The following is a 24,108-nucleotide window of genomic DNA, read 5'->3' on the forward strand; positions in this document are numbered from 1 at the left end:
GCTAAGGCTGGTTAATTTCTCCCGCTGGTGGTGGTGGGCTGCCATTTGGCATCAGCAAGGGATGGTGGCTTTGTCTTGGCACAAACTTCCCAGCAGTTATTCCTCCTGGGTCTTTCAGGGACCATCATCAGAGTCTGTTTCAGGAGGTGGGACCCACTTTGGGATTTAATTGAGGCAAATGAATTATTCCCAGGCAGAGCAGTGTCTATGACAGGGGAAGGCAAACTTTTTGGCCTGAGGGCCGCATTGGGCTTCGTAAATTGTATGGAGGGCCGGTTAGGGGAGGGGATCGTGGCCCAGCCCCCACCTCCTATCTGCTCCCCTCCCCCTGGACTCCTGCCCCATCCAACCCCCGCTGTTCCCTGTCCTCTGACCACCCCTAACCCCTCCTTTGATTCCTGACAGCCCCCCTGGGACCCCTGCCCCATGCAACCACCCCTTCTCCCTGTCCCTTGACTGACCCCAGAACCCCTGTCCCTGACTGCATCCTGCTGCCTCATTGAACGCCCCCTCCTTCCTGACAGACCCCCCCGGGATCCCTGCCCCCATTCAAACCCGTTTCCCCCTGACCACCATCCACACCCCTGCCTCCTGACCACCACCCCAAACTCCCCTGCCCTCTATCCATCCCCTCCTGCTCCCTGCCCCATTACTGCGCTGCTTGGAGCACTGCTGGCTGCGGCGCTACAGCCACGCCATCTGGCTGGAGCTGGGCCACGCCACTGCTGCCACCACCACGCAGCACAGACCGGGTCAGGCTGGGCTCTGTAGCTGTGCTGCCCCAGGAGCTCACAGCCCCGCCGCCCAGAGCGTTGCGCCAGCGGCGGAGTGAGCTGAGGCTGCAGGGGAGGAAGGACAGCAAAGGAGGGGTTGGGGGTAGCCCATGTCTGAGATCAAACAGAGGAGGAGGAGATAACACAGGGGAGCTGATGGGAATGAGCCTTCCACCTGGGCTGTTAACAGGACGGATCTGAGCTTGAGAAGGACGTCAAAACCCAGACAGCATCAGGGAGTAGAGATTCCCAAGGCCCTTGTTAAGGCCGAGCAGGTGGCTCACAAGCATTGGGATGAGGAGGCTATAGGTGGGGTCTCCTAGTGTCATGGCACAGGGGTGCAGAACAGGAATGCCAGACTGAAACGCTGTCTCTTCTGCCTCATGCCAGTGTCCCAGTAAAACCACCAACCAACCCAGCCGGCAGTACGGCTCCACCAAGGACTACCCTGACGAGGTCCTGCACTTCGCCCGTGCTCACCCCCTTATGTATAGGCCCGTGTACCCATTGCACCGTCGGCCCATGCTGGTGAAGACCAACCTGCAGCACCGGCTGCGGCAGATCGTGGTGGACCGGGTGGACGCTGAGGACGGGCAGTATGACGTCATGTTTCTTGGGACAGGTGAGCTGGCACCCACAGGAGAACCCCCAGGGCCTCAGCAAAGGCCAGCCATTTTCTGCTAGATCTCCCTTTGCTCCCGCCCCTGGCTCTCCACTTCTGGGTCATCCTCCCTGATCAATTCAGCTGCAGCTCACAGCAGGTCTTTCAAAATACCATGTTGATTATGGTGCCGTCAGTGTGTCTACACCAGGCCTGCCAACATTGCTAACTGCAGTGGAGCTGAACATGCACCAGCTGTTGGGTATCTGGCTAGAATAGATCAGCTGTCCCAGTTACAGGGTTAGCTGCATCTTTGACCCCTCTTCAGTCTCCCCCAAGTGCTCCCTTTCCAGTAACAGGCCCTATGCCTCCACTTCTCTCAGGCTGGAATCCCATGATCCCCCCAATTCTCATTCTGGGTCCCCCAACATCAGCATCCTTGCTGACCAACTTTGGTGTCTCTGCAGGTCCAGCTGTCTTTGACACTCGTAAGAGCTTTCCCTAAGGGACCTGTGTCCAGTTGGTGGATGCAGTGACTCTAAGCACCTTCTTCCAGATGTTTGTTTATTGATCCATAGGAACATAGCATTCTCAAAGAAAAGGGTTAAAACAACAGAAGGCTTACATGCATACGTCTTACTTAACCTTAGCATTTCTCTCAATGCTTGGCCAGGCTAGAGTTGCCAAGTTTGGTTGGATGGATTCCTGAAGGTTTCATTACATGACACAATTTTTAATTAAATCAATCTTTTAATTCCTGGTGACTCCAGGACAATCCTGGAGGGTTGGCAATCATAGGCCAGGTCCAGCTGCTCCCAGGCACTCACTGCCTCTGGGGCTGGTTTTCCGTCTGCTTCTCTGCAAATGCTGCCTCTGGTCCCTGCCTCCCCTGAGCTTCAAGGAGGGTGTTTCTTTAAAACCGGGCAGGCCCCTGTTGTATTGATATTGATCTGAAAGGCTTAAAGAATTAAAGGTGTTTATAAACCCTGTCACTGTCTGACATTAAAGCAGTAATAGGCAGGTTTGGGATTGTTTTTAAATAGAGCCATTGGTTTTACTTGGTTACTACTAGGCAAATACCCCAAAACAGTCATTCAAATTGAAAGTTTAGTGATTAAACACAAGAAAGAGCAGAAAGTTAAAACAAGCACTGATATTGAAGCTGTGGCTGAGGGATTATGCAAAACGAACGTAGTCAGACCTTATCTAAGTATCTCTGCTTTTGAAGTCAGAATATCAGACTCTTATTTTCAGAACAACCTTTCTTTGATGAAAAGGAAAAGGTTCATTTTACTCTGAATCCTGATGTGGCTGTTCTCTTATCCTCTTCTTCACAGACAGACACACAAGGTAGAGGAAAGACAGGGTAGACAAGATGGGTGAAACATGGCTTTGGTTGAAGTTTTCAGAACACTGGACCACTGGTTAGTTATGAGTGGATGGTTTGGCTGGCAAGTTGGTCATGACCCCTGCTGCTTGCACCCTCATTAGTTACAATCTGGTTCAGGGCCATCATCTGGTTGGATCCTTTTTCCTTAGACAGGGCAGGCTTGGGTGCATGCTGTTTAGCTGGTTTCAGGGTTTGATGAAAAGCCAAGAGAGGAGGAAAGAAATAGTTAGACACGACGTAACACAACAAGGAAGGGAGGCGAAAACAGGATCTTACATGTCTCTGGGATGCTGGCAGTTAGATATCCACACTGACAGGCTGAGGACTGGATGTCATGAGAATGTGATGACTTTCAACACTCACCGGTGAAAACAAAGTTCCTTAAACAAAAGCTAGGCCAGCCAGCCTTCCATCCAGGAAGCTGCAGTGCTGGCAGGTTTGAGGATGAGCTGAGGGAAGATGAGATGAGGCGAGCTGGGATGCAAGGTGGGAATGGGAGAGGAGAAAGAACTGAAAATGTTTTTATCAAAGTCTCTCCTGAACAAACCCCAAAAGGACAAAAATGGGAGACTTAGTACATCCCCCACTTGTTATTTTGTCCACTAATTAGGCCTAAGGTCTGTCACACCGGTTTTGGTCCATTAACTTCTTGTTGCACATCTTCTGTTTTACCAAGCATGAGTTCAACCATCCTTGAATCATGTCAGCAAGTCTTTTTTGTTTGCACTAATCCAGCTTCTGTGTCTGGTTGGCTAGCACTTGTTTGTAATATTCATTTATTGAAAACAGCCTGATTTTCATGGTTAATTTCCAAGTAGGAAAAAATTATAGGTTATGATACCATCTTCTGAACTTTCACTCACATTTTGTGTTTGAGTTTACAGTAGGAGCACATTTTGTAGGCCCAATAGTCACAACACTTCTTTGTTCTCTGTCTCCACTCATGGCGGCCCCCGTCCCCTTGTCAAACTCATCTGGTGAGCTCACCTGGGCAAGGGGGCCATCAAAGAGAACACCCCCTTCGTTGTCTTGTGAGTGTTAGCTGGCTAGCTGAATCCATTGTGCTCTTTTCCTGGGACACATGAGCGACTGCTTGATGATGCCCTCTCCATGAGAAATAAACAGGTGTTCATGCTAGTCATACAAATGATACCGATCTCTCCCACGCTTTTCACAGCTGGCCCTAAGGGACGCTTGAGAAATGGAAGAGCCAGTGGTTCTGTGTACCAGCTGTGGCATGGACCTGCTGTGATGTGTTGTGAGCGCCACTTGTGCCAGGCGGAAATAATCTCTGTTATCAGGCACATTTTGGAGCCAAACCCAGTTTGTTGTTAATAATATTTCTGTGTGGCAGGATAGCAGCCACTGTGGATAGCCCAGCTGACTCTCCATGCTTCTAGGAGCAGCCCCTGAAGATACAGCCCGTTGAATCACACAGTTGTACTGATAGGAGGGCTGTATGGTCTAGTGTTTACCGAAAGAGACTGGGAGCTGCATTCTAGTCTTGGCTCTGCCTCTCACCTGCCAGGGAATCGCTCAGCCTCCCTGTTCCTCAGTTTCCCCAGCTCACCTCATCTGCAAAGCTCTTTGAGATTTGTAGGAGAAAGGGGCTGTAGCAGTGCCTGCTATAATTGTTTGTGTGAGTCATTGTCCAGGTGGCTGGGAGGGACCCCTTCCAACATCCTACCAGGGAAAACCAGTGATCGCCTCCTGGTGAGTCCAGGCCCTGACATCTGTGGTGCAAGACAGTTCTCTGCTGCTTGGCCCTGGATGCAAACCGACGGTGAAGAGCTTACCCTTGTATGTAGGTTGTTCACAAAACAACAGGCATGTCACAGCAGGAATTGTCTCCATCTGCCCCCGCTGCCAGTGATGGCCAGGATGCCAAGGTGAAGGGCTTTTGTCAATGCTCTTGCTCTATTACCATCCAGATGCTGGCTCAGTACTGAAGGTCATAGCCCTTCAGAAAGGAAACTTCGCCGCAGCCGAAGAAGTCATTCTGGAGGAGCTGCAGGTTTTTAAGGTGCGATAAATGGCTCATGTGTGTGAATGATAGTGGTGCGCAGGCATCTTTGTATGTTTGTGCATGTGTGTCTGAGTGTGCCACATATAGGAGTGTGTCAGTGCAATCAATGACATACACATAGTATGCATGTACAATCCATGCAAACTACATTACCACCTGTGCTGACACGTGTGTGTGATAGTTTCATACGTGTCAAGTATCAGAGGGGTAGCCATGTTAGTCTGGATCTGTAAAAGCAGCAAAGAATCCTGTGGCACCTTATAGACTAACAGACGTTTTGGAGCATGAGCTTTCATGGGTGAATACCCACTTCATCAGATGCATGCACCCACGAAAGCTCATGCTCCAAAACGTCTGTTAGTCTATAAGGTGCCACAGGATTCTTCACTGCAGTTTCATACGTGGCACCTGCTGCATGAGTAAGCCTGTGTGTGCAACTGTTGTATGTGCGGGGTGTGGCATAGTGCCTTCCATTTGGGTAAGTGTGTGCGCACGTGAGCTGTGTGTGTGACTGTCTCCAGTGCACGCCAGGGGCTGGGATCTCCTCTCACGCTGGCATAGATAAATGAACTCAGTGCTGGGCTAGTGGGGAAAGTGAGAGGAGAAGCCGGTTGGATCTGGGTGGACTGCTGGGGGCAGGGGCTGGCTCCATTCTTCTGGGAAGCTTTAGTTCTTGCTTGTGTTAGTAAAGATGTGTGAGCCCTCGGGAAGCAGTAAATGCTAGACATGATGATTGGGGGATGGGCAGGGAGCTGAATAAACCTATAAGGATTGAAGATGCCACAGACAGAATGTGGAGTTTTTGAAGACGGTGGTGGGTGGTTTCTGTGCCATGTCCTAGCTGAGGGCTGTCTCTTCCTCCCCTAGGCTCCCACGCCCATTACCACCATGGAAATATCTGTCAAACGAGTGAGTAGCGGCTTCTCGGTGGGACAAATGCAGGGCAGAACCCAGCCTGGCTAGTACAGATGCTTGACATAGATGGACACAAAGGGGCTGTGCAGGAACAGAGACGCTGAGGGCAGATGTGGGTGTGTGTATAAGTATTTAAAGTCCAGGAAACCATAACTGTGTCGGGCTTGGAAGCATCAGTGCACGAAGATTGGCAGATGCCTCCTGGCGGTGGCTGCAGCAGCTCTGGGGAGCACAGTATGAGAAGCATGGTGTTAAGCTATCCTGTCTATTGCAGCAGCCAGTGCAGGATGTCTCCACCCAATGGAGTTTCCGTCAGATGCCTTGGAAGACCATTCCCCAGCGTCATGGAAACTCTCCTGATATTCATCCTAAAATTTTGGTTGCCACTTCCCTCCTAGTCCCGCCCTCTTTGCCCACCCAGTAGAAATTCCTCTCCTTCAGGAGTGTTTATTTCTAACTGGAAACAAACTCTGGAGTTGATGAGCAGGGAGCATAATCCATCCATTGTTCTTTGATGGATCTGCCTGGCTGGTTACTAGCCTCCATACACAGCCCTGTTGATACCCTTGTCCTACCCTGCACCCCCAGCCCAAGCTACACCAATGCACTTCTCTCCTTCTCTACAGCTTCCAGCCTCGGGCTCCCCACGCAGCTCTGCCAATGCCCTTGCAGCACCCCTGCTAGTCCAGGCCTTGCTTTCACGTGGCGCCTCAGTCTTTGTCTGTAATAACAAACCTCTCCAATCCGGGCCTGAACCCAAAGCAAGCAGAACAGCGCCAGTCTCCAGAGACTAGCCTTATGTGGCCCCAGGCAGGCTTTGAATACTGGCTTCTGCTGGGGAGAGGAGAGTGCCCCAACTCCACTGCTCTGCCCAGCCCCTGTTTGCCATGGGATCATTGTGGAGAGCTCGGCTCGAGGCAAAGCCCTCCCCTACTGTTTACCAGCCTGTTCCCATTTACTCCCACAGCAAATGCTCTACGTGGGCTCCCGTGTGGGGGTGGCCCAGGTGAAGCTGCACCAGTGCGAGACCTACGGCACAGCCTGTGCCGAGTGCTGCCTGGCCCGGGACCCATACTGCGCCTGGGACGGCATCTCCTGCACCAGGTACCAAGCATCGAGCAAGCGCCGGTTCCGCCGCCAGGACATCCGGACCGGGAACCCGATGCACCAGTGTCTGGATCAGAACCTGACCGGTAAGGTGGCCCATGTGCTCTGCCTGTGTCCCAGCCCACGCGTGACTGAGAGGGGCCAGCTTCCCACTCAGCATCCCAGTGACTGGGTGCAGATAGGCCTAGAGACGCCAGCCCGTGGCTGGGCATCCAGGACTCTCCTGCCCACTGGTGTCATGGCAATGCCTGGGCTGTCCTCCCATGTAACTGGGATCCTGACCTGAACAGCACCTTCCTCCAGGTGGTGGTTTTGCCCCAACGAGCTTTCCATGTGTGCTGAGCAGGGAGGTCACTCATGCAGCACCCCGGCCCAGCTCAGATATCCTGCACCCATGTCTCGATCAGAGGCACTGAGCGTGGGCTCTGCTGTCACAAATGAAGATTCTCTTAACCAGCTGTCCCTGTGATGTTGTGCCACATGGTGATGGGGGACAAGCCACCCCTGACTACAGAGCAAATCCAGCCAAACGTGCCCTGCCAGCACTGCATGGGGTCATCGGGGTCGGTCCAGATGCTTTGGACCTGAGCGGAGTCAGGGCTGTCCCCTAGGGGTTGGGGTGGGTGGTGGCTGGCACTGGCTGCCTGCTCCCTGGGGTGCACCACATCCCTCGGGCACTGACCGAACATCTGTGTTCCACAGTGGATGAATTTGACAGTGCCGAGGAGAAGGTGGTGTATGGGACCGAGCACAACAGCACCTTCCTGGAGTGCGTCCCCAAGTCGCCCCAGGCCACTGTGCAGTGGTTTCTTCAGAGATCCCACGACGAGCGAAGGGATGAGGTGAGGCGTCCTTCCCACCCCATGCCTTCCCCTCCCAGTCTGCCCCCTGGAGCACCCCGCCCCCATACCCAGCATGGTGCCCCTTACCCATTGCCAAAAGCTTCCAGTCCAATGAGCAGAGTCCTCCCTGCCCCTCTTCTTGGCCTCCCAGTAGATGAATTGCCTCTTGCCTGGGGCTCCATTCTCTACACGCTGAGCAGCTACTTGCTGGCTGACGAGGCAGCCTGCAGGGGCCTCCTCAGTGAACGTTACATGAGCTCTGGGCCTGGGGCAGGACTCGCCTGATGCTGTGAGAGCAGGTAGAAGATGGCCCCATCAGCAGTGGGTTACAAGGGTAGGAAGGAGCAGCCGTGCCCAAGGAAAACAGATGCAGGAGAGCGGTTCCCTTGGCAGGGTAGCCCCATGGAGCTGGCACTGGGGAGCCAACATGGACGGCAGGTATAATAGGCTGCCGTGGGACGCTGTGCTGGGGCTACTCCGACCCCAGACCTGCCAGCGTGGCTGGGGCTGCTCCGGCCGGGGCACGGATCGGTCAGCCAGCTGGGGCTGCTCCGGCCGGGGCACGGATCGGTCAGCCAGCCGGGGCTGCTCTGGCCGGGGCTGCTCCCGCTGGGGCTCGGATCGGTCAGCCAGCCGGGGCTGCTCCTGCCAGGGCTCAGATCGGTCAGCCAGCCGGGGCTGCTCCGGCCGGGGCACAGATCGGTCAGCCGGCCGGGGCTGCTCCTGCCAGGGCTCAGATCGGTCAGCCAGCCGGGGCTGCTCCGGCCGGGGCACAGATCGGTCAGCCAGCCGGGGCTGCTCCGGCCGGGGCACAGATCGGTCAGCCAGCCGGGGCTGCTCCGGCCGGGGCACGGATCGGTCAGCCGGCCGGGGCTGGGATCGCTCAGCCAGCCGGGGCTGCTCTGGCCAGGGCTCGGATCGCTCAGCTAGCTGGGGCTGCTCCGGCTGGGGTTCCGATCAGTCAGCCAGCTAGGGCTGCTCTGGCTGGGACCGGTCTGGAGCGCCTCTGGCAGTGGGGGAGGGGAAGCTCAGGATTCCAGCTGGCCAGGTGCTTCTTGGACCACGGGATGGGGGGCGGGGGCTCCAGGCTCCAGCTGTGGGAGGCGGGGCCTCGTGCGGATGGGATGGGGCCATGGGGCTAGCCTTCCCGAAGGGGGGGTCCACCCGACACCCATGGGAACCAACTGTTCTCTGGCGACCTCGCTCGACAGGCCACCCCAAGCAGGATTTTCTGGCTCTGATTGCCTCCACTGGTGACAGTGACCAGGATATTTTGCAGGCACCCCTTGCTCTGTGTGGGGAGGTGCACACAGCCCCCGGGGCCAGATCATACTGGGACTGCCCCTCTGACACATTTAGCCCCTGCAGTCTGATGATCAGCTGTGTCTCTCGCTCTGCTTCCCCACTGGCTTGCATCCCTGAGTGCTTCCCACATGCGCCCCCTCTCCGCTCCCTCCACCTGCCCAGCCGTCCTGCTGGACGTTCCTTGAGAGACACTCACCATGGAGGTGGGATCTCTCTGCCCCAGCTCTCGGTGCAGGTGGCCAGCCAGTGGAAACCTGCCAGCGCTGCCGTAATGGAGGAGGGGAGGGTGGGAGGCTGCTTAGAGTGCAAGGCTGGGGGGAATGTCTGGAAGCCACAAAAGCCATCAGATTCCTTTTGACTGGGGGCAGGGTGCCAGGGGACCTGTGGTCAGAGCCAGCATGGCGGGAGATGGGATATGGGATCACAAAGGCCAGGGGTCGGAGCTGACGAGGTGAGAGGTGGGATATGGGATCACGTGGCTCAGTGGTCGGAGCCGGTGAGGTAGGATATGGGATTATGTGGTTTGGTGGTCGGAGCCAGCAAGGTGGGATATGGTATTATGTGGCTCAGTGGTGGGAGGTAGGATGTGGGATTATGTGGCTCGGTGGTCGGAGCTGGCATTGTGGGAGGTATGATATAGGGGCACGTGGCTTCATGGTCAGAGCCAGCCCAGCAGTCCCTATGTTCCCACGTTTGATTGCCGTGTGGTCACTTGCAGGTGAAGACGGATGAGCGGATCCTGAAGACGGAGCAGGGGCTGCTGTTCCGGAGGCTGTACCGCCCAGACGCCGGCACCTATTACTGCAAGAGCCTGGAGCATGGCTTCTCCCAGACCGTCACCAAGGTCACGCTGGAGGTGATCGAGAGCCAGCAGCTGGAGCACATCTTCCAGCGGGATCACGAGGACGAGTCCCCTCGCCCACCCTGCCTGGTGCCGGAGCCCCGCCTGCCGCCAGGGCACAGGGCCTGGTTCAAGGACATCATGCACCTGATCGGCTACGCCAACCTGCACCAGGTGGAGGAGTACTGTGAGCGGGTGTGGTGTGGCGACCGGCAGCGCCGCAAGGCCAAGCCCCCCAAGAGCAAAAACGCACTTAGCGGCATGGATGCCGGCAAGAAAGGGAGAGCCAAGCTGCACGAGAGGAACCGGATGCCCAGGCAGGCCATGGCCACATAGAGCCTGAAGGGAGGGGGGTGTACACGAGGGGGGAGATGGGAGAAAGGAGGGACCTACTGGAACAAACCCCTCCCTGAAAGGGACAATCCACCCAGCTAGGAACAGTGTCCATGCTGCCCTAACAATAGGACCTGCCAAACCAGGAGCTGTCTCGCAACATGGCTGAGTCTGGAGACATTCACCATTGGAGGCACGGGGCATCTCTTGATTCCAGCACTGAAGATGGCTTGGGGAGCTCCCCAGTCCCACTAGAGCATCTATTTCCCACCCCGCCCCAGCATCTCTCCCAGTTGAGGATGTCTTGTTTCCGGCCAGGCTGCAGGTGCATTGAATGATCACGGTGGGGCTCTCCACAACCCTCAGTGCAGCCCCGGAAGTGCATGACGTTCCGTAGGAGCCTGGCAGCTCGGGGTAGGGGGGTGATACAGAGCAGAAGGGCCAATGGAGAGGCTGGTAAGCAGGAGCTGGCTATGTCCCTGATGGGAGAGAAGGAAAAGACCACTACACCCACAGCAGCGGGATGGCTTGGTGGGTTCGGTGTGGAGCTGGGGTAGCCAGGTTGAGTGGCCCGGAGAATGAGAAGAGCCAATTCCTATACACCCAGCTAGGGCCACAACCGGCTGTTCAGTAGGATACCATCGGCCTCCTCTGGCCATCTCCCACGGCACTGTGGGAGTCAGGGGAGGAGGAGTGAGTCTCACCGGAGCTTCGGCCCAGTTATGGACAGAACTGTCACCAGAGTGGAGTTGAACGTTATTTGCCTCCCACAGGAACCCTGCTGTCTCTCCGGCCCCTGGCACTGGGCAGCAGTCAGAAAGGGGGCCCAGCTTGTCACTTTACATGTGGACTCAGGCTCTGTCATGAATGCCCTTCGTTACAGAACACACCTCAACATTCATGTGGCCATGGACTGCCCCTACTGCCTTGTGTCACGGCAACATTCACCCGGCCGCGGAGTCCCCCGCCCGCTCCGCGTCGTGGCAGGGTTCACCAGGCCATGGACTCCCCCGCCTGCTGGGCATTGTGGCAGGGCTCACCGGGCCACGGACTCCCCCGCCTGCTCAGCGGTATGGCAGGTTTCACCGGGCCGCGAACTCCTCCGCTCGCTCGGTGGCATGGTAGGGTTCATCAGGCCTGCCCGCTGTGCGACGTGACAGGGTTCACCAGGCCGCGGACTCCCCCACCTGCTGGGCATCGTGGCAGGGTTCACCCATTCGAGGAACGCTGCAGCATTCACCCACCTACAGCACATTAAGGAATGAGAGTGTCTTCACTGAGCCAGTGACCTAGAGCTGAAAGGCTCCATCTCTCCCTGCAGATCCCCGAACTAGGCGATCCCCTCCGCAGACCCGTTATCCACTGACTGCTGGTGAAATCCATCTGTTTTCTGAACAAATAAACCAGCCCATTGCTGTGGAAGTGCAGATGGGGAGTCACTTGCCTTTGTGGCCATTGAGTGGGGTTGGCTGCGGTGCTGAACGTTGTCTCGGTGAGCGATGCCTGAAATTAATGTTTGCTTCCAGAATGCAGTTCCAGCTGTGAAACTGCATATTTCCAGTAAGTAGGCAGCAAAAGTCTAAGTGTCAGGATTTGATCCTCTTATGTATTTATTGATTTATTAGGGGCTTTCCCCCCTAGGATTAGGCCTTTAGAGCTCTCTGTAGTCTCCTCCAAAATCAGACTGCTTGACCTCAAACCCATCACAGATACAGCCTCAAAGAGAAAGAGTGCCAGCATAACGGCTGATTGGTATTGTAACGAGCTGGCTTGTACAGATCTCTGGCTGCCTTTTGCTAGCTGGGAATCATAGGATCAGATCTCTGCTGCAGCTGGGAATCCACTCAACCTGACCTGACCACTTCAAAAGACCACCAGACAGCCAGTTGTAGCAACCTGATTTTCCGCTTGGCCCTGGTGCCAGTTAGAGCAGCCTAGTGGCTGCTCTGATTTACACCCTCAGACAACCCTTTCAGAGGGACTGTTGGCCAGCCAAGAATAGCTATAGTGCATAGCGCTTCAGCCACATGCCTACGCTGGGGAGGTGGCATAAGAACTGGCTATGCTGGCTTTACAGCACCTGTGAACTCCCCTTTGCCAGGCCAGACACAATAGGTATGAGAATAGAAGAGAGTGTCTTGAGTTGTGTGTCATAAGCCCTATATAGCTGAGTGGTAATGGAGATTCTCCGGGAGCGCAATGGCAGGGGAGCCTAAAGTATGAAAATTTTGTTCCCAAAGCCAAGCTGTGCTGCAGTGGGATAGCAATGCAGCCCTGCCATGACATGAGTTTGTGGCTGCGCTGAGAACTGACTCACCCAGAGGAACTGCACTCTTGCCCTGTTTTCTAAAGCCAGATCATGCATCCTTCCTGCCAGCACCTAGGACCTTTCTCCAGGGGCACTGGTAGGGGAGGCACTGGTGTACGCACTGCCCAGGAAGGGCATCCTGATCTGGCCTGGGGCATCCACTGGCCTGCCCCGTTGCCAACAACAGCTGGGTAGTGGAGCGTTGCTCATTCTCTGCTGGGCTGTGCACCAACCACCTCCCTCATACTCTTGGCTTCTGGGTTATTGTGCCCTCTCTGGGGTCCCTCCAGGGGGTGATCTCTGTCTTAGCTTGCCCTGGCTGCGCAGCTGTGGGAAAGGGAAGCCTTTATGCTATTTAGCTGAATGGTGGTGTCTGCCTGTCCAGCCATGCAAAGAGGCCATGCTCTAGCCCAGCTTTCAGGGCTTCCATCAGTGTAAAATATTTGCTTTACCCAAGGTGACCTGGGAGAGTAGGAGTAGGGAAAAAGCCGAGTGCTGGCACTGGCCAGACTGGTTCCTGGTTAAACACAGTAAGCCACGTGCGTCTGATTTGCACGTTCCAAAGCACCAGTGCCACAGAGGAAAATGTGGGCAGCTAGGGTGGAGGATGGGCAATGCAAGTTCCACGGAGCAAAGGCTGGATTCTTCTATCTGCTACACCAAGGTAGCCCTACTGTGCTGTAGGGGGTTGGACTCTAGCACTGGGAGTCCTAGTGCCTGCTCTGCCACTGACCCACTGCGTGACCTCAGGGAAGTCACTCCTGGAGCTGCTCTGGGCCTCAGGTTCCCCATCTGTAAAATGAGACTGACCTACCACCCCAGACATTTGCTGGGCTGAATTCCTTCAGGTGCTTCGACATACTGGGGTGGAAGGGTGGGAAAACCCTGAGGTCGGTGTTGCTTTGCAGAGCACTGTAACAAAGGGAGTGCAGCACTGTGTTAATACTGTAGTATATTTATCTGACACGCCCTGTGATGAGGAACTCCCTCCTGCCTCTACAGGGGCCGAATCAATGATCTTTGCCGTCCCTAGCTACGTCCTATGAGTAACTGGCTGACCTTCGTCTAGGGCTTTGAGGACAGGCCATGTAGCCTGAGCGCAGGGGAGGAGAGTGAGTCCAACAATCAGCGCGTTCCTGTAGCTGGCTTGGGTGCAGCTACGGGGCATTTATTTTTGGAAAGTGATGATAATGAGCAAAGGGAGCAGGAAAGAGAGTAAAATAACAAAACAGTCCAATACCGTGTGGGCAGGAGGCTGGAAGCCAACAGCCAATGGTAGTGAGCAGCCTGCGGTACAAAGGGGCCTGAGTCCTTGACACCTGTACAGGTTGTTGTTGCTGTTATATGTATTGTGGTAGGACCCCAGAGTCCCAGTCATGGACCAGGACCCTAAGGTGCTAGGTGCTGTACAAACACAACCAAAAGGAGAACCCTGTCCTAGAAAGCTTCCAAAGTCAAGTGCATGTAAAACCAATCAGCTGCACCAATTCTCAGCTATAAATTGGCTGTCTAACCCCACCTCCTCATTACCATAACCCCACCCAGGGGAGAGGATTGTTTTATAAATAGCCTTTCCTCCATTATGGCTGGAAGGACAGGCCGGTTGTGATGGGGAAGGCAGCCTTGGCCTAGGTAAGCCCAGGGCCGGTACTTCCATTAGGCGACCCTAGGCGGTCGTCTAGGGCACCATGATTTGGGGGGGGCGGCATTTTGTGCGCTCCCCACAGGGTGCGTGGAAGCTTCTGGTTCCACTCCCATCACGCCACTGAAGAAGGACCTTCTGCCGATGTGCCACAGAAAACAGCTGCAGGCAATTGAGCAGCTCAATGACTGCCGCTGTCGCCTGCGGCATTTCGGCGGAGGGTCCTTCTTCGGCGGCGCGATGGGAGTGGAACTGGAAGCTCCCACGTGCCCCATGGGGAGCGCACAAAATGCCACCCCCCCAAATTCTGCCTAGGGCGCCAGAAACGCTGGCGCCGCTCCTGGGTAAGCCCACCCAAAGGAAGGGAGTTGTGAGCAGATGAGAAGGGTGCTGACCAGTTGGGGAGCTGGCATGCTTCTGCCATTGACCTTGCCCTTCCCAGCCTCAAAAGCAAGGGGAAGGAAAAGGGAGTAAGGAAACCAGGTGAAACCTTTGTCTGGGGAAATGCAAGCCCCCTCGTCCCCAGGTGTAAAATGTATTAGTATAATTAATCTAGGCATATAACAGCTGTCAGTGTGGCCCTTTGGCCTTAGATGGTAACAGACCCCTGCCACTGAGCTAAGGGTGACTCTCTGTTAGCAGTGTGGGGCCTATGACACACAGCCAAGCAGTTCTTATTATGTCCCCCAGAGAGCACCTGGTGACTGAACTGGTCTTCAGACGGGCTCAGAAATCTGCAGGAACCCAGGCATTCCCTACAGCAGTGGTACCAGAACTGTGGGGCATGTCCCCCTATGGGGCATGAGGGAATGTCCAGGGGGGTGCGGCAGGGCTCAAGCCAGCCCCCACGGGGAGGGAGCGTCCCCCCCCCCCAGCCTCTGTTCTGCCCCCAGCTCCGCTCCCAGCCACTGGCCCTACTCCTGGCTGCATTGCAGCTGCTGGCCTTCTCTCTCAGGCCCCAGCTGTGGTTCCGCTTCTGGTCCGAGTTCCCCCTTTTCCCCCCAGCCATGACACGGCTCCCGGACCAGGTGTGTGTGTGGAGGCACAGACACATTTCATGACTGTTCCTGCAGCGAGGGCTGGAGGATAGATCTTGCCCATTGTCTCCCACTCATCCCATTTCCCAAGAGCTGTGATGTCCAGAGCTGGCCTGTGCGTGCAGCTCAGGATGGGAAGTGGTTGGGGAGTGAGTGGGCATCAGTCCCATAGCTTCCCCTTCCCTGTTTGTTAGCTCCTTCCCTCCCCTGCACCTGAACACAAGGAGAGAAACTGACCCTGCTCCCGCTCCTCCTGAGTGAAATCCTGACTGCAACTGCTGCCACTTCCTGTCTCACATGCCAACCTGCTGGAATGCCTCCTAAGGGTTCCATATGCCATGTATAGCTGACCTTTGGAACTCACTGCTACAGGAGGTCATCAGGGTCCAGGGGTGGCATTTCCAAAGGGCCCGGGTGATTCATACGTACTGATAACACTTGGAGCTGTGCAATGTAAGCTGAGAAGCATGATCAAAGTTTATGCTTCCGGGCAGAGGAAAGGCTAGGAAAGGGTGCCACCCATGGCAGGGTGCATTGTGAAGAGAGTGCTCTCATGTGCCTTCCCCTAATGCACTGGAAGAGCCAGAGTGCAGGACTGCAGAGCAATTCCTGGCATCCCCATCAAGCGACGTAACTTTCAGGTGACTTTCAGTAGCATGAGGCCACTGTCCGATCACTGGGGTCCAGCTCCCCCGTGTTCCATATCTGAGCTGATGCTGCAGCTTCCACCAGCTTTAAACAGGCAGAAAATCCCATTGCAGGTTTCATTAGCGGGGACAGGCTGCAGGGCTGGGAGCCAGAACCAGTGGAAATCTGACTCCCACTGTCCATCTCTCCTGACCTGTCCCATGTGATATCCCCCCTGCCACCTCCTTCACTCTCCTTTCTCATTCTTTCTTCCAACTCGTCCTCCTCGCCCATTCCCAGCTGCTGCTTGTGTATGTCCACGCTGCACAATGTTGTGTTGTGTGTGACGAGCTCCCAGTTGGTGGTCTCCCGATTCCCATTAGAGCAGCAGCTGAAAAGCCCAGTTGCAAATTCCCCCGGGCGTCTGCCATGATGCTGAAGTTGTGTCAGAATCTCCTCCTCCTCCTGGCACTGTCTCGAGAACATGCACTCTGGCTTCATGTTACCCCTTGAGCTCCCACTTAGAAATGGCTCCCGCCCCTTGCTCCCTTCTGGGCAGAGCTGCTGAGACTGGGCCATGCCTCCTGCCTGGCCCTTGTGCCCTGAGTCAGATGGGCTGGCAGGGAAAGATGGTCCTTGCTTGCAGATCGCTGCATATCAGATGCCCCCAAGGCATCCTGAAGGTGCCAGGTGTGCTTACATGCGGCCGCCCAACCACGACGCGGCCGCTGCCCCGAGCTGGTGGCTGCTGCGCTGATAGAACAGTGAGGGAACCTCAGATCCAGGTGGGGGTTTGGAGCTGGTACTCCCTCTGCTCAGGGGACAGCTCCCAGCACCGCCAGGCAGGAGAGGCCCACCATTCATGCTCCAGCTGGCCGCAGTGCACTGGAATGAAGCAGGGTGTCTGTGGGCCATTCAGCATTGGATTCTTGGACACCAGGCCTGACACCCCAAAGGGAGGCTGATCTGGGTCTGTGTCTGTATTTTACAGCCAGGAGTGGCTCAGAGCCCACTGTCTCCCAGACGTTCCCCCTATCCCTTACATACAGATACGCTACCCAGTTGGGCTCAGCCCCATGGTCCATATTCCAGCCCTGCAAGGGATGCAGGTGGGTGGGCTTGACTGTGGAATGTGCCCATGCTCTTTCCGGAAGCAAAGGCACCCGCGAGTGCTGTCACTAGCAGATCAGAGGGAGGCAAAGGGGCAGTGATTAAACCTTTCCCAAGCTCGTGGCTGTAGAGGAGGAATCAGAGCCCAGGCTGGGCTGAGCAGAGAGAAGCCAAAGGGGCAGATGGGAGGGAAATTCAACACATTTCCTCTGCTCGCCTGCATGTCACTCTCTGCTCCAGACAGGGACTGGGCTGTCCAAGGGAACCTCTGGAATACGGGTGCTCATGGCAATTCAGTGGGCTGTGGGGGCTCAGCAGCCTGCGGTGCCCTGTCCCAGCCCTAGGCCAGGTAGTAATTGCCAGCCTGAAAGCCTCAGTCAGTTAGCTGGCGTCACCAGTCTGCTCCCCTTCACCCTCCTCTGGCTGACTGCCGCAGCTTCGCTCAGGCCTCGTCCGTGGAGCGCTCAGCCCGGGACCTGCCACAAAGGATTCTGGGGGATTGGTCACCCTGTGTCTGAATGCAACAAGGGAGGCTGGGCCCTGTTCCCTTGCTCAGGGACTTGTTGGCAAATCAGGCATTGAGAACTTTGCAGCTCACCGGCCCTAGCAGTTGGGTGCCCAGCTCCACCCCAGGAAGCCAGGTGAGGTGCAGCTGCCTCGAGCTGTTTCTCCAGCCTCCAAGGAGAGGGGAAATCAGTTCTGTGGCAGCCAGCAGCAGCAGCTCCTTTTCCACATGGCCAGCATGATCTCACTCGCTGAGTAAACTCCTCAAAGCGGATAAGGATCTCACTCCTTCCTGCAGCCCCTGACCCCCACACAATAGTGTGAACCACAGGCCCTGCTGGGAAGGGCTTTGTTAAAAGCGAGAGAGAGGAAAGGAATCACATGCCGAAGTCTGGGCTGGGCTGAGCCTAAACCAATCGGGCTGGCGATAAACCCCAGCCAGCCGGGGTGGGCGTCTGCAAGCCGCTGCCACGCAGGGCAGCACAATGGGGAATTGTTCCTCCTGCATCCTGGGGTGAGGAAACCCCAGCAAACAGGGATCCTTCTAAGGCTGGAACAAAACTGCACGTGCGGCGCCGGGAGGGGTGGTTCTTGTTTGGCAGCTGTCCTTTCATGTTTGTCGGGGAGAGAGGAAGTGATCATTGGCCTGGGGTGGCCTGGCGCACAGACCAAAGCCTCATTCTCCCCTGGGTAATGCTGAACAACCGATCTTTGCCATATCGCCTCCCTCAAAATGTACAAAGCCTCTGCTGTGTGCTGCTCCAGGGGTGGACAGCTAGCTGAACTAGCTAAGCAGGGATTCCCTTTGTTCCAAGGGGTCCCTGGGTGGCAGGGAGCCAATGTAGCAGTCCATCTGAGGATGCCTTGGTCTAGGTGGCAAGGCTGGGTTGCCTCTGTGCTCTCGCTATGGTCAGCTGCTGGAATGGTGCCTTGGGGGCTGTGGCTGTAGTGTTCATGTTTATAATGGGGACCGGATCAGACGAGCTCTCAGCTGGTGCTAGCCTCTCAGTCCAGCCACCCCTGCCTCCCCACCCCATGCTGTGCTCAGCACCGGTGGAGGCAGCTGTGATGCAGTAGGGACTGTCTGTGTGGGGAGTGGGAGAGCAGGGGAGGACTTTAGGAGATGGACGATGCCAGAGCCTGTAACCTGAGCTAGGTAAGGGAGGGGAAAGGTCAACACCTTTGCCCAGGAAGGGGTCAAAGGAAGGGAGTGGCAGGAGGGAAGCAGTTTGAGTTTGGGCTTGGGGCTGTGTGGGCGGAATTCAGGGTATCCTAGCTAGGATCCAAGCACCCTGAAAGCCCAGAAGGACTCGGTGGAGGGGTCCTGACTGTGCCTGCAAGCTCTGCTGTAACCTGTGTTCCTGTTGTCCAATAAACCTTCTGTTTTACTGGCTGGCCGAGAGTCACTGTGGGTCCCAGGAAGAGGGGTGCAGGGCCGGACTCCCCCACACTCCGTGACAACTGGTGGCAGCGGCGGGAGATACTGCACCCCGTGGACGGCGCTTCCTGCAGTAAGTGACTGGGGAGCAGTAAAACAAAGGGGTGGTTAACCCCTGGGAGTGTGTGCCCAGTGAGAAGGACTTTGCAGTAACAGGGTCCCCCGGGGGATTGCAGCGAGCGGTCCCAGGGGCGGAGGAGTCTGAAGCTCGACCCTGGCAGACAGGTGGTGACCTCAAGAAGGGCTGGTGCACTAGGGGTCCCCCTGGAAACCGTGGGGAGCGGCGAGCACCCCGGCCTGTGAGTGGCCAGCAGGAAGATGTATGCCAAGCGGCGCAAGTGTGACCTGCTAGAGCTGTGCAGGCAGAGGGGGCTGCACCCAGGGAGACACACCAAGGACCAGCTGATTGCCCAGCTGGAGCAGGGAGACCGCATGAATGAACGGAGCCCTGTCTCTGAGGGAAGCAGCCGGGTAGATGCAGCGCAGGCACCAGTGTCTGTCCCCGCTGGGAGTGGTCAGCCGGCGGACAAGGGCTTCCCGAGACCCCCCCTTCCTAGGCGTAGAGGAAGGGCAGGGAGGAGCCCAGTGTATACCGAGGGCACCGTGACACCCCCGGCCAGCAGGGGATCCGCCCGGCGAAGCCCACCCCCCAGCAGGGGATCCTCCCGGCAACGCTCGGCATCCGTGGAGCGGATGCGGCTGGAATATGAAAGGGAGCTGAGACGGGAGGAGCTCGAGTTAAAGAGGCGAGAGCTGGAGGAGAAGGCGAAACAGCGTGAACATGAGGAGAACCAGCGCCAGCGTGAGTGGGAGGAGAAGGAGAAACAGCGTAAACATGAGGAGAACCAGCGCCAGCGTGAGTGGGAGGAGAAGGAGAAACAGCGTAAACATGAGCTGGACCTGGCCCAGCTGAGGAGCAGTGAGGCCCCGGCTGCGGTGAGTGAGGGGGGACCCAAGCCTACAAAGAGCTTTGATAAGCACTTGCTGCCCCGGCGTAAGGAGGGGGAGGACATAGATACCTTCCTGACGGCCTTTGAGAATGCCTGCGAGCTGCACAGGGTTGACCCTGCAGACAGGATCGCAGTTCTCACCCCCTTACTGGACTCCACAGCCATGGAGGTGTACCGCCAACTGAAAGGGGCGGAGGCAGGGGACTACGAACTGTTCAAACAGGCCCTGCTCCGCGAGTTTGGGCTGACTCCTGAGATGTACCGGAAAAAGTTCCGGAGCCAGCGTAAAACCCGTGAGGTCACATACCTACAACTGGTCAACCGGGCGCAGGGGTATGCCCGCAAGTGGACAGCTGGGGCCCAAACTAAAGAGGACCTGCTTGACCTATTCATACTGGAGCACCTGTATGAGCAGTGCCCGTCCGACCTGAGGCTGTGGTTGATGGACCAGAAGCCGGAGAACCCGCAGCATGCAGGCCAGCTGGCCGACCAATTTGTGGACAGTCGGGCAGGGGATGGCAGGGAGGAGTCTCGAAGGAGCAGGCCTGCCTCAACGCAGAGAGAGAGTCAACATGGGACCTCCCAAAGGGGGCCTATGGAGAACCCCCCCAAAAGGGGAACATCCAGCGGCAGGTCCCTCCGACCCACTCAAGGGGACCCACGAGATATGGGCTGCTATCGCTGTGGCCAACGAGGTCACATACGGGCCCAGTGCCCCAAGCTCAGGGACAGACCAAGCAGACCCAACCCGCAGAGGGTGGACTGGGTAAAAACCCAATCGGAGGAGGGGCTACATTCCCAGGAAAGGGGGGTTGGCAACATACCACCTATGGATGCTCCCGGTTCCGGGTTTTTGGTTTACCGGGTGGGCGCGGGGCTGCCCCTCCGGAAAGAGTGCATTGTTTCCCTGGAAGTGGATGGGACGAAGGTCACTGGGTACTGGGACACGGGCGCAGAGGTGACGCTGGCCCGGCCCGAGGTGGTGGCCTCAGATCGGATGGTGCCCGACACCTACCTGAACCTGATGGGCGTGGGCGGGACCCCATTCAAGGTACCCGTGGCAAGGGTACACCTGAAATGGGGGACCAAGGAGGGCCCCAAAGATGTGGGGGTACACCAATATTTGCCCACTGACGTGTTAATGGGAGGGGACCTTGAGGACTGGCCTAGTAACACCCAGAGTGCCCTGGTCGTGACTCGTAGTCAGAGTCGGCAAATGGCACTGCACCCCGAAAACGGGGAAGGTACTCGACCTGAGGTGCAGGACCCTAACTCAGGGAGCGGGGAACGCCCAGGGGCACGGTGCAGAGAGGCTGCGGCCTCAGACCCAGCCAGCAAGAGAGAGCCGGTCCCCATTCCTGTCCCAGCTGCTGAGTTCCAGGCCGAGTTGCAGAAAGATCCCTCCTTGCGGAAGCACAGGGACCGGGCTGACCTTAGTGCGGTACAGACCATGAGGAGAGGTTGCAAGGAGAGGTTCCTGTGGGAGAAGGGGTTCCTGTACCAAGAATGGGCTCCCCCAGGGGAAGTAGAGTCATGGGGGATCAGGAGGCAGCTGGTGGTTCCCCAGAAGTTCCGTCACAAGCTGTTGTACCTGACCCATGACATCCCTCTCGCAGGGCACCAAGGAATCCGGCGCACCAGGCAGAGGCTGCTACAGAACTTTTACTGGCCTGGGGTCTTTACCCATGTCCGACAGTACTGCCAATCCTGTGACCCCTGCCAGAGGGTGGGGAAGGCCCGGGACAAGGGGAAAGCGGCTTTGAGGCCTTTACCCATCATAGAAGAACCTTTCCAGAAGGTGGCCCTGGACATAGTGGGACCTCTCAGCAAGATGACCCGGTCAGGGAAGAAATACATCCTGGTGGTGGTGGATTTTGCCACTCGCTACCCCGAGGCGGTGGCCTTGTCCTCTATCGAAGCAGACACAGTGGCAGATGCGCTGCTGACAATTTTCAGCCGGGTGGGGTTCCCCAAGGAGGTCTTAACGGACCAGGGGTCCAACTTCATGTCGGCCCTGCTCCGGTCCTTATGGCAGAAATGTGGGGTCCAGCACAACTGGGCCTCAGCGTATCACCCCCAGTCCAACGGGCTGGTAGAGAGGTTCAACGGGACGCTGAAGATGATGCTAAAAACATTTATGAACCAGCATCCGCAAGATTGGGACAAGTACTTACCTCACCTGCTGTTTGCGTACAGGGAGGTACCCCAGGAATCTACCGGGTTTTCACCTTTCGAACTGTTGTATGGAAGGCGGGTGAGGGGGCCCCTAGACCTGATGAGGGACGAATGGGAGGGGAAGGCCTCTCCCGAGGGAGAGTCAGTGGTGGAGTATGTCCTGACCTTCCGGGAAAGACTGGCCGAGCTCATGGGCCTGGCCAGGGAGAATCTGGCCCGAGCCCAGAGGAGGCAGAAGGTCTGGTATGACCGCACAGCACGAGCCCGTGCCTTCGCCACCGGGGATCAGGTGATGGTTCTTATCCCCGTGAGGAGAAACAAACTCCAGGCCGCCTGGGAAGGGCCCTTCAAGGTTATCAAGCAACTGAATGAGGTAAACTATGTGGTGGAGCTGTCAAACCGGGCACATCACCGTCGGGTGTACCATGTGAACATGATGAAACCATACTATGACAGGGGGAATGTGGTGTTGGCCGTGTGTGGACATTGGGAGGGGCAGGGAGATGACCCCTTAGTGGATCTATTCCCTGGGACAAAAGCTGGTTCCCCCCTGGAGGCGATTCCCCTCTCTGAGCAACTGACCCCGGGCCAGCACGCTGAGATCAGAGGGGTGCTGCATCTGTACCGACAGCTGTTTTCCAACCAGCCTGGACGCACTAATTTGACTGTCCACCGGGTGGAGACGGGGTCACACCCCCCTATAAGATGCTCCCCTTTTCGGGTCACTGGTAAAACTGCCCAGGATCTTGAAAGAGAGGTCAGGGACATGCTGGCTTTGGGGGTGATCCAGCCGTCTTCCAGCCCTTGGGCCTCGCCAGTAGTGCTGGTTCCCAAGAAGGATGGGTCAATCCGGTTCTGTGTGGACTATCGAAAGCTCAATGCCATCACCGTATCTGATGCCTACCCTATGCCCAGGCCTGACGAGCTCCTAGACAAGCTGGGAGGTGCACGGTACCTCACCACTATGGATCTTACCAAAGGCTACTGGCAAGTGCCGCTGGACGCAGATGCCAGGCTGAAATCGGCCTTTATCACCCCTCTGGGGCTCTATGAGTTTTTGACCCTGCCCTTCGGCCTCAAGGGAGCGCCGGCCACCTTCCAGCGCCTGGTGGATCAGCTACTGAGGGGGATGGAGAGTTTTGCCGTGGCATATATTGACGACATCTGCGTCTTCAGCCAGACCTGGGAGGACCACGTGTCCCAGGTTAAACAAGTCCTGGACCGACTCCGAAAGGCTGGGTTAACAGTAAAGGCTGAGAAGTGCAAGGTGGGGATGGCTGAAGTATCTTACCTGGGCCATCGGGTGGGGAGCGGCTGCCTGAAGCCGGAACCAGCCAAGGTGGAGGTGATCAGAGACTGGCCTGCTCCCCAAACCAAAAAGCAGGTCCAGGCCTTTATTGGGATGGCGGGGTACTATCGAAGGTTCGTGCCCCACTTCAGTGCCATAGCCGGCCCCATCACTGAACTGTGCAAAAAGGGGAAGCCAGACAAGGTGATCTGGACTGAGCAGTGCCAGGAGGCTTTCCGGGCGCTGAAGGAGGCTCTGGTTAGCGACCCAGTTCTGGCAAACCCAGATTTTGACAAACCCTTTATGGTGTTCACCGATGCCTCAGACACGGGACTGGGGGCGGTGTTAATGCAGGAGGATGAAAAGGGGGAGAGACACCCCATCGTGTACCTGAGTAAGAAGCTGCTACCCCGGGAACAAAGCTACGCGGCCATCGAGAAGGAATGCCTGGCCATGGTGTGGGCCCTTAAGAAGCTAGAGCCATATCTCTTTGGGCGACACTTCACCGTGTACACCGACCACTCTCCCCTGACCTGGCTGCACCAGATGAAAGGAGCCAACGCCAAGCTCCTGAGGTGGAGCCTGCTCCTGCAGGACTATGACATGGACGTGGTCCATGTGAAGGGAAGTGCCAACCTGACAGCGGATGCGTTGTCCCGGAGAGGGGACCCTGAACTTCCCCAGGTCACTGGGCAGAGTGACCCCGCTCAGTTCAGTCTCGAAGGGGGGAGAGATGTGATGCAGTAGGGACTGTCTGTGTGGGGAGTGGGAGAGCAGGGGAGGACTTTAGGAGATGGACGATGCCAGAGCCTGTAACCTGAGCTAGGTAAGGGAGGGGAAAGGTCAACACCTTTGCCCAGGAAGGGGTCAAAGGAAGGGAGTGGCAGGAGGGAAGC

General features: G+C 56.7%; 1 protein-coding gene across 3 annotated transcripts in view; it reads left to right on the forward strand.

The window, feature by feature from the left end:
* The window catches only part of SEMA3G (semaphorin 3G), a 121,329-nt gene extending 109,730 nt beyond the window's left edge, over window positions 1-11,599 (forward strand). For all 3 annotated transcript variants that reach the window (XM_050958651.1, XM_050958648.1, XM_050958650.1), the window contains exons 11-16: window positions 1,164-1,395; window positions 4,696-4,787; window positions 5,658-5,699; window positions 6,673-6,898; window positions 7,515-7,654; window positions 9,678-11,599. In XM_050958651.1, the coding sequence (XP_050814608.1) occupies window positions 1,164-1,395; window positions 4,696-4,787; window positions 5,658-5,699; window positions 6,673-6,898; window positions 7,515-7,654; window positions 9,678-10,136 (1,191 nt within the window). In that variant the 3' untranslated portion in view covers window positions 10,137-11,599. The remainder of the gene's footprint in view (window positions 1-1,163; window positions 1,396-4,695; window positions 4,788-5,657; window positions 5,700-6,672; window positions 6,899-7,514; window positions 7,655-9,677) is intronic.
* Window positions 11,600-24,108: the final 12,509 nt, after the last annotated feature.

The sequence above is a fragment of the Gopherus flavomarginatus genome, chromosome 6 (assembly GCF_025201925.1).
Source record: "Gopherus flavomarginatus isolate rGopFla2 chromosome 6, rGopFla2.mat.asm, whole genome shotgun sequence".
Taxonomy (NCBI): domain Eukaryota; kingdom Metazoa; phylum Chordata; order Testudines; family Testudinidae; genus Gopherus; species Gopherus flavomarginatus.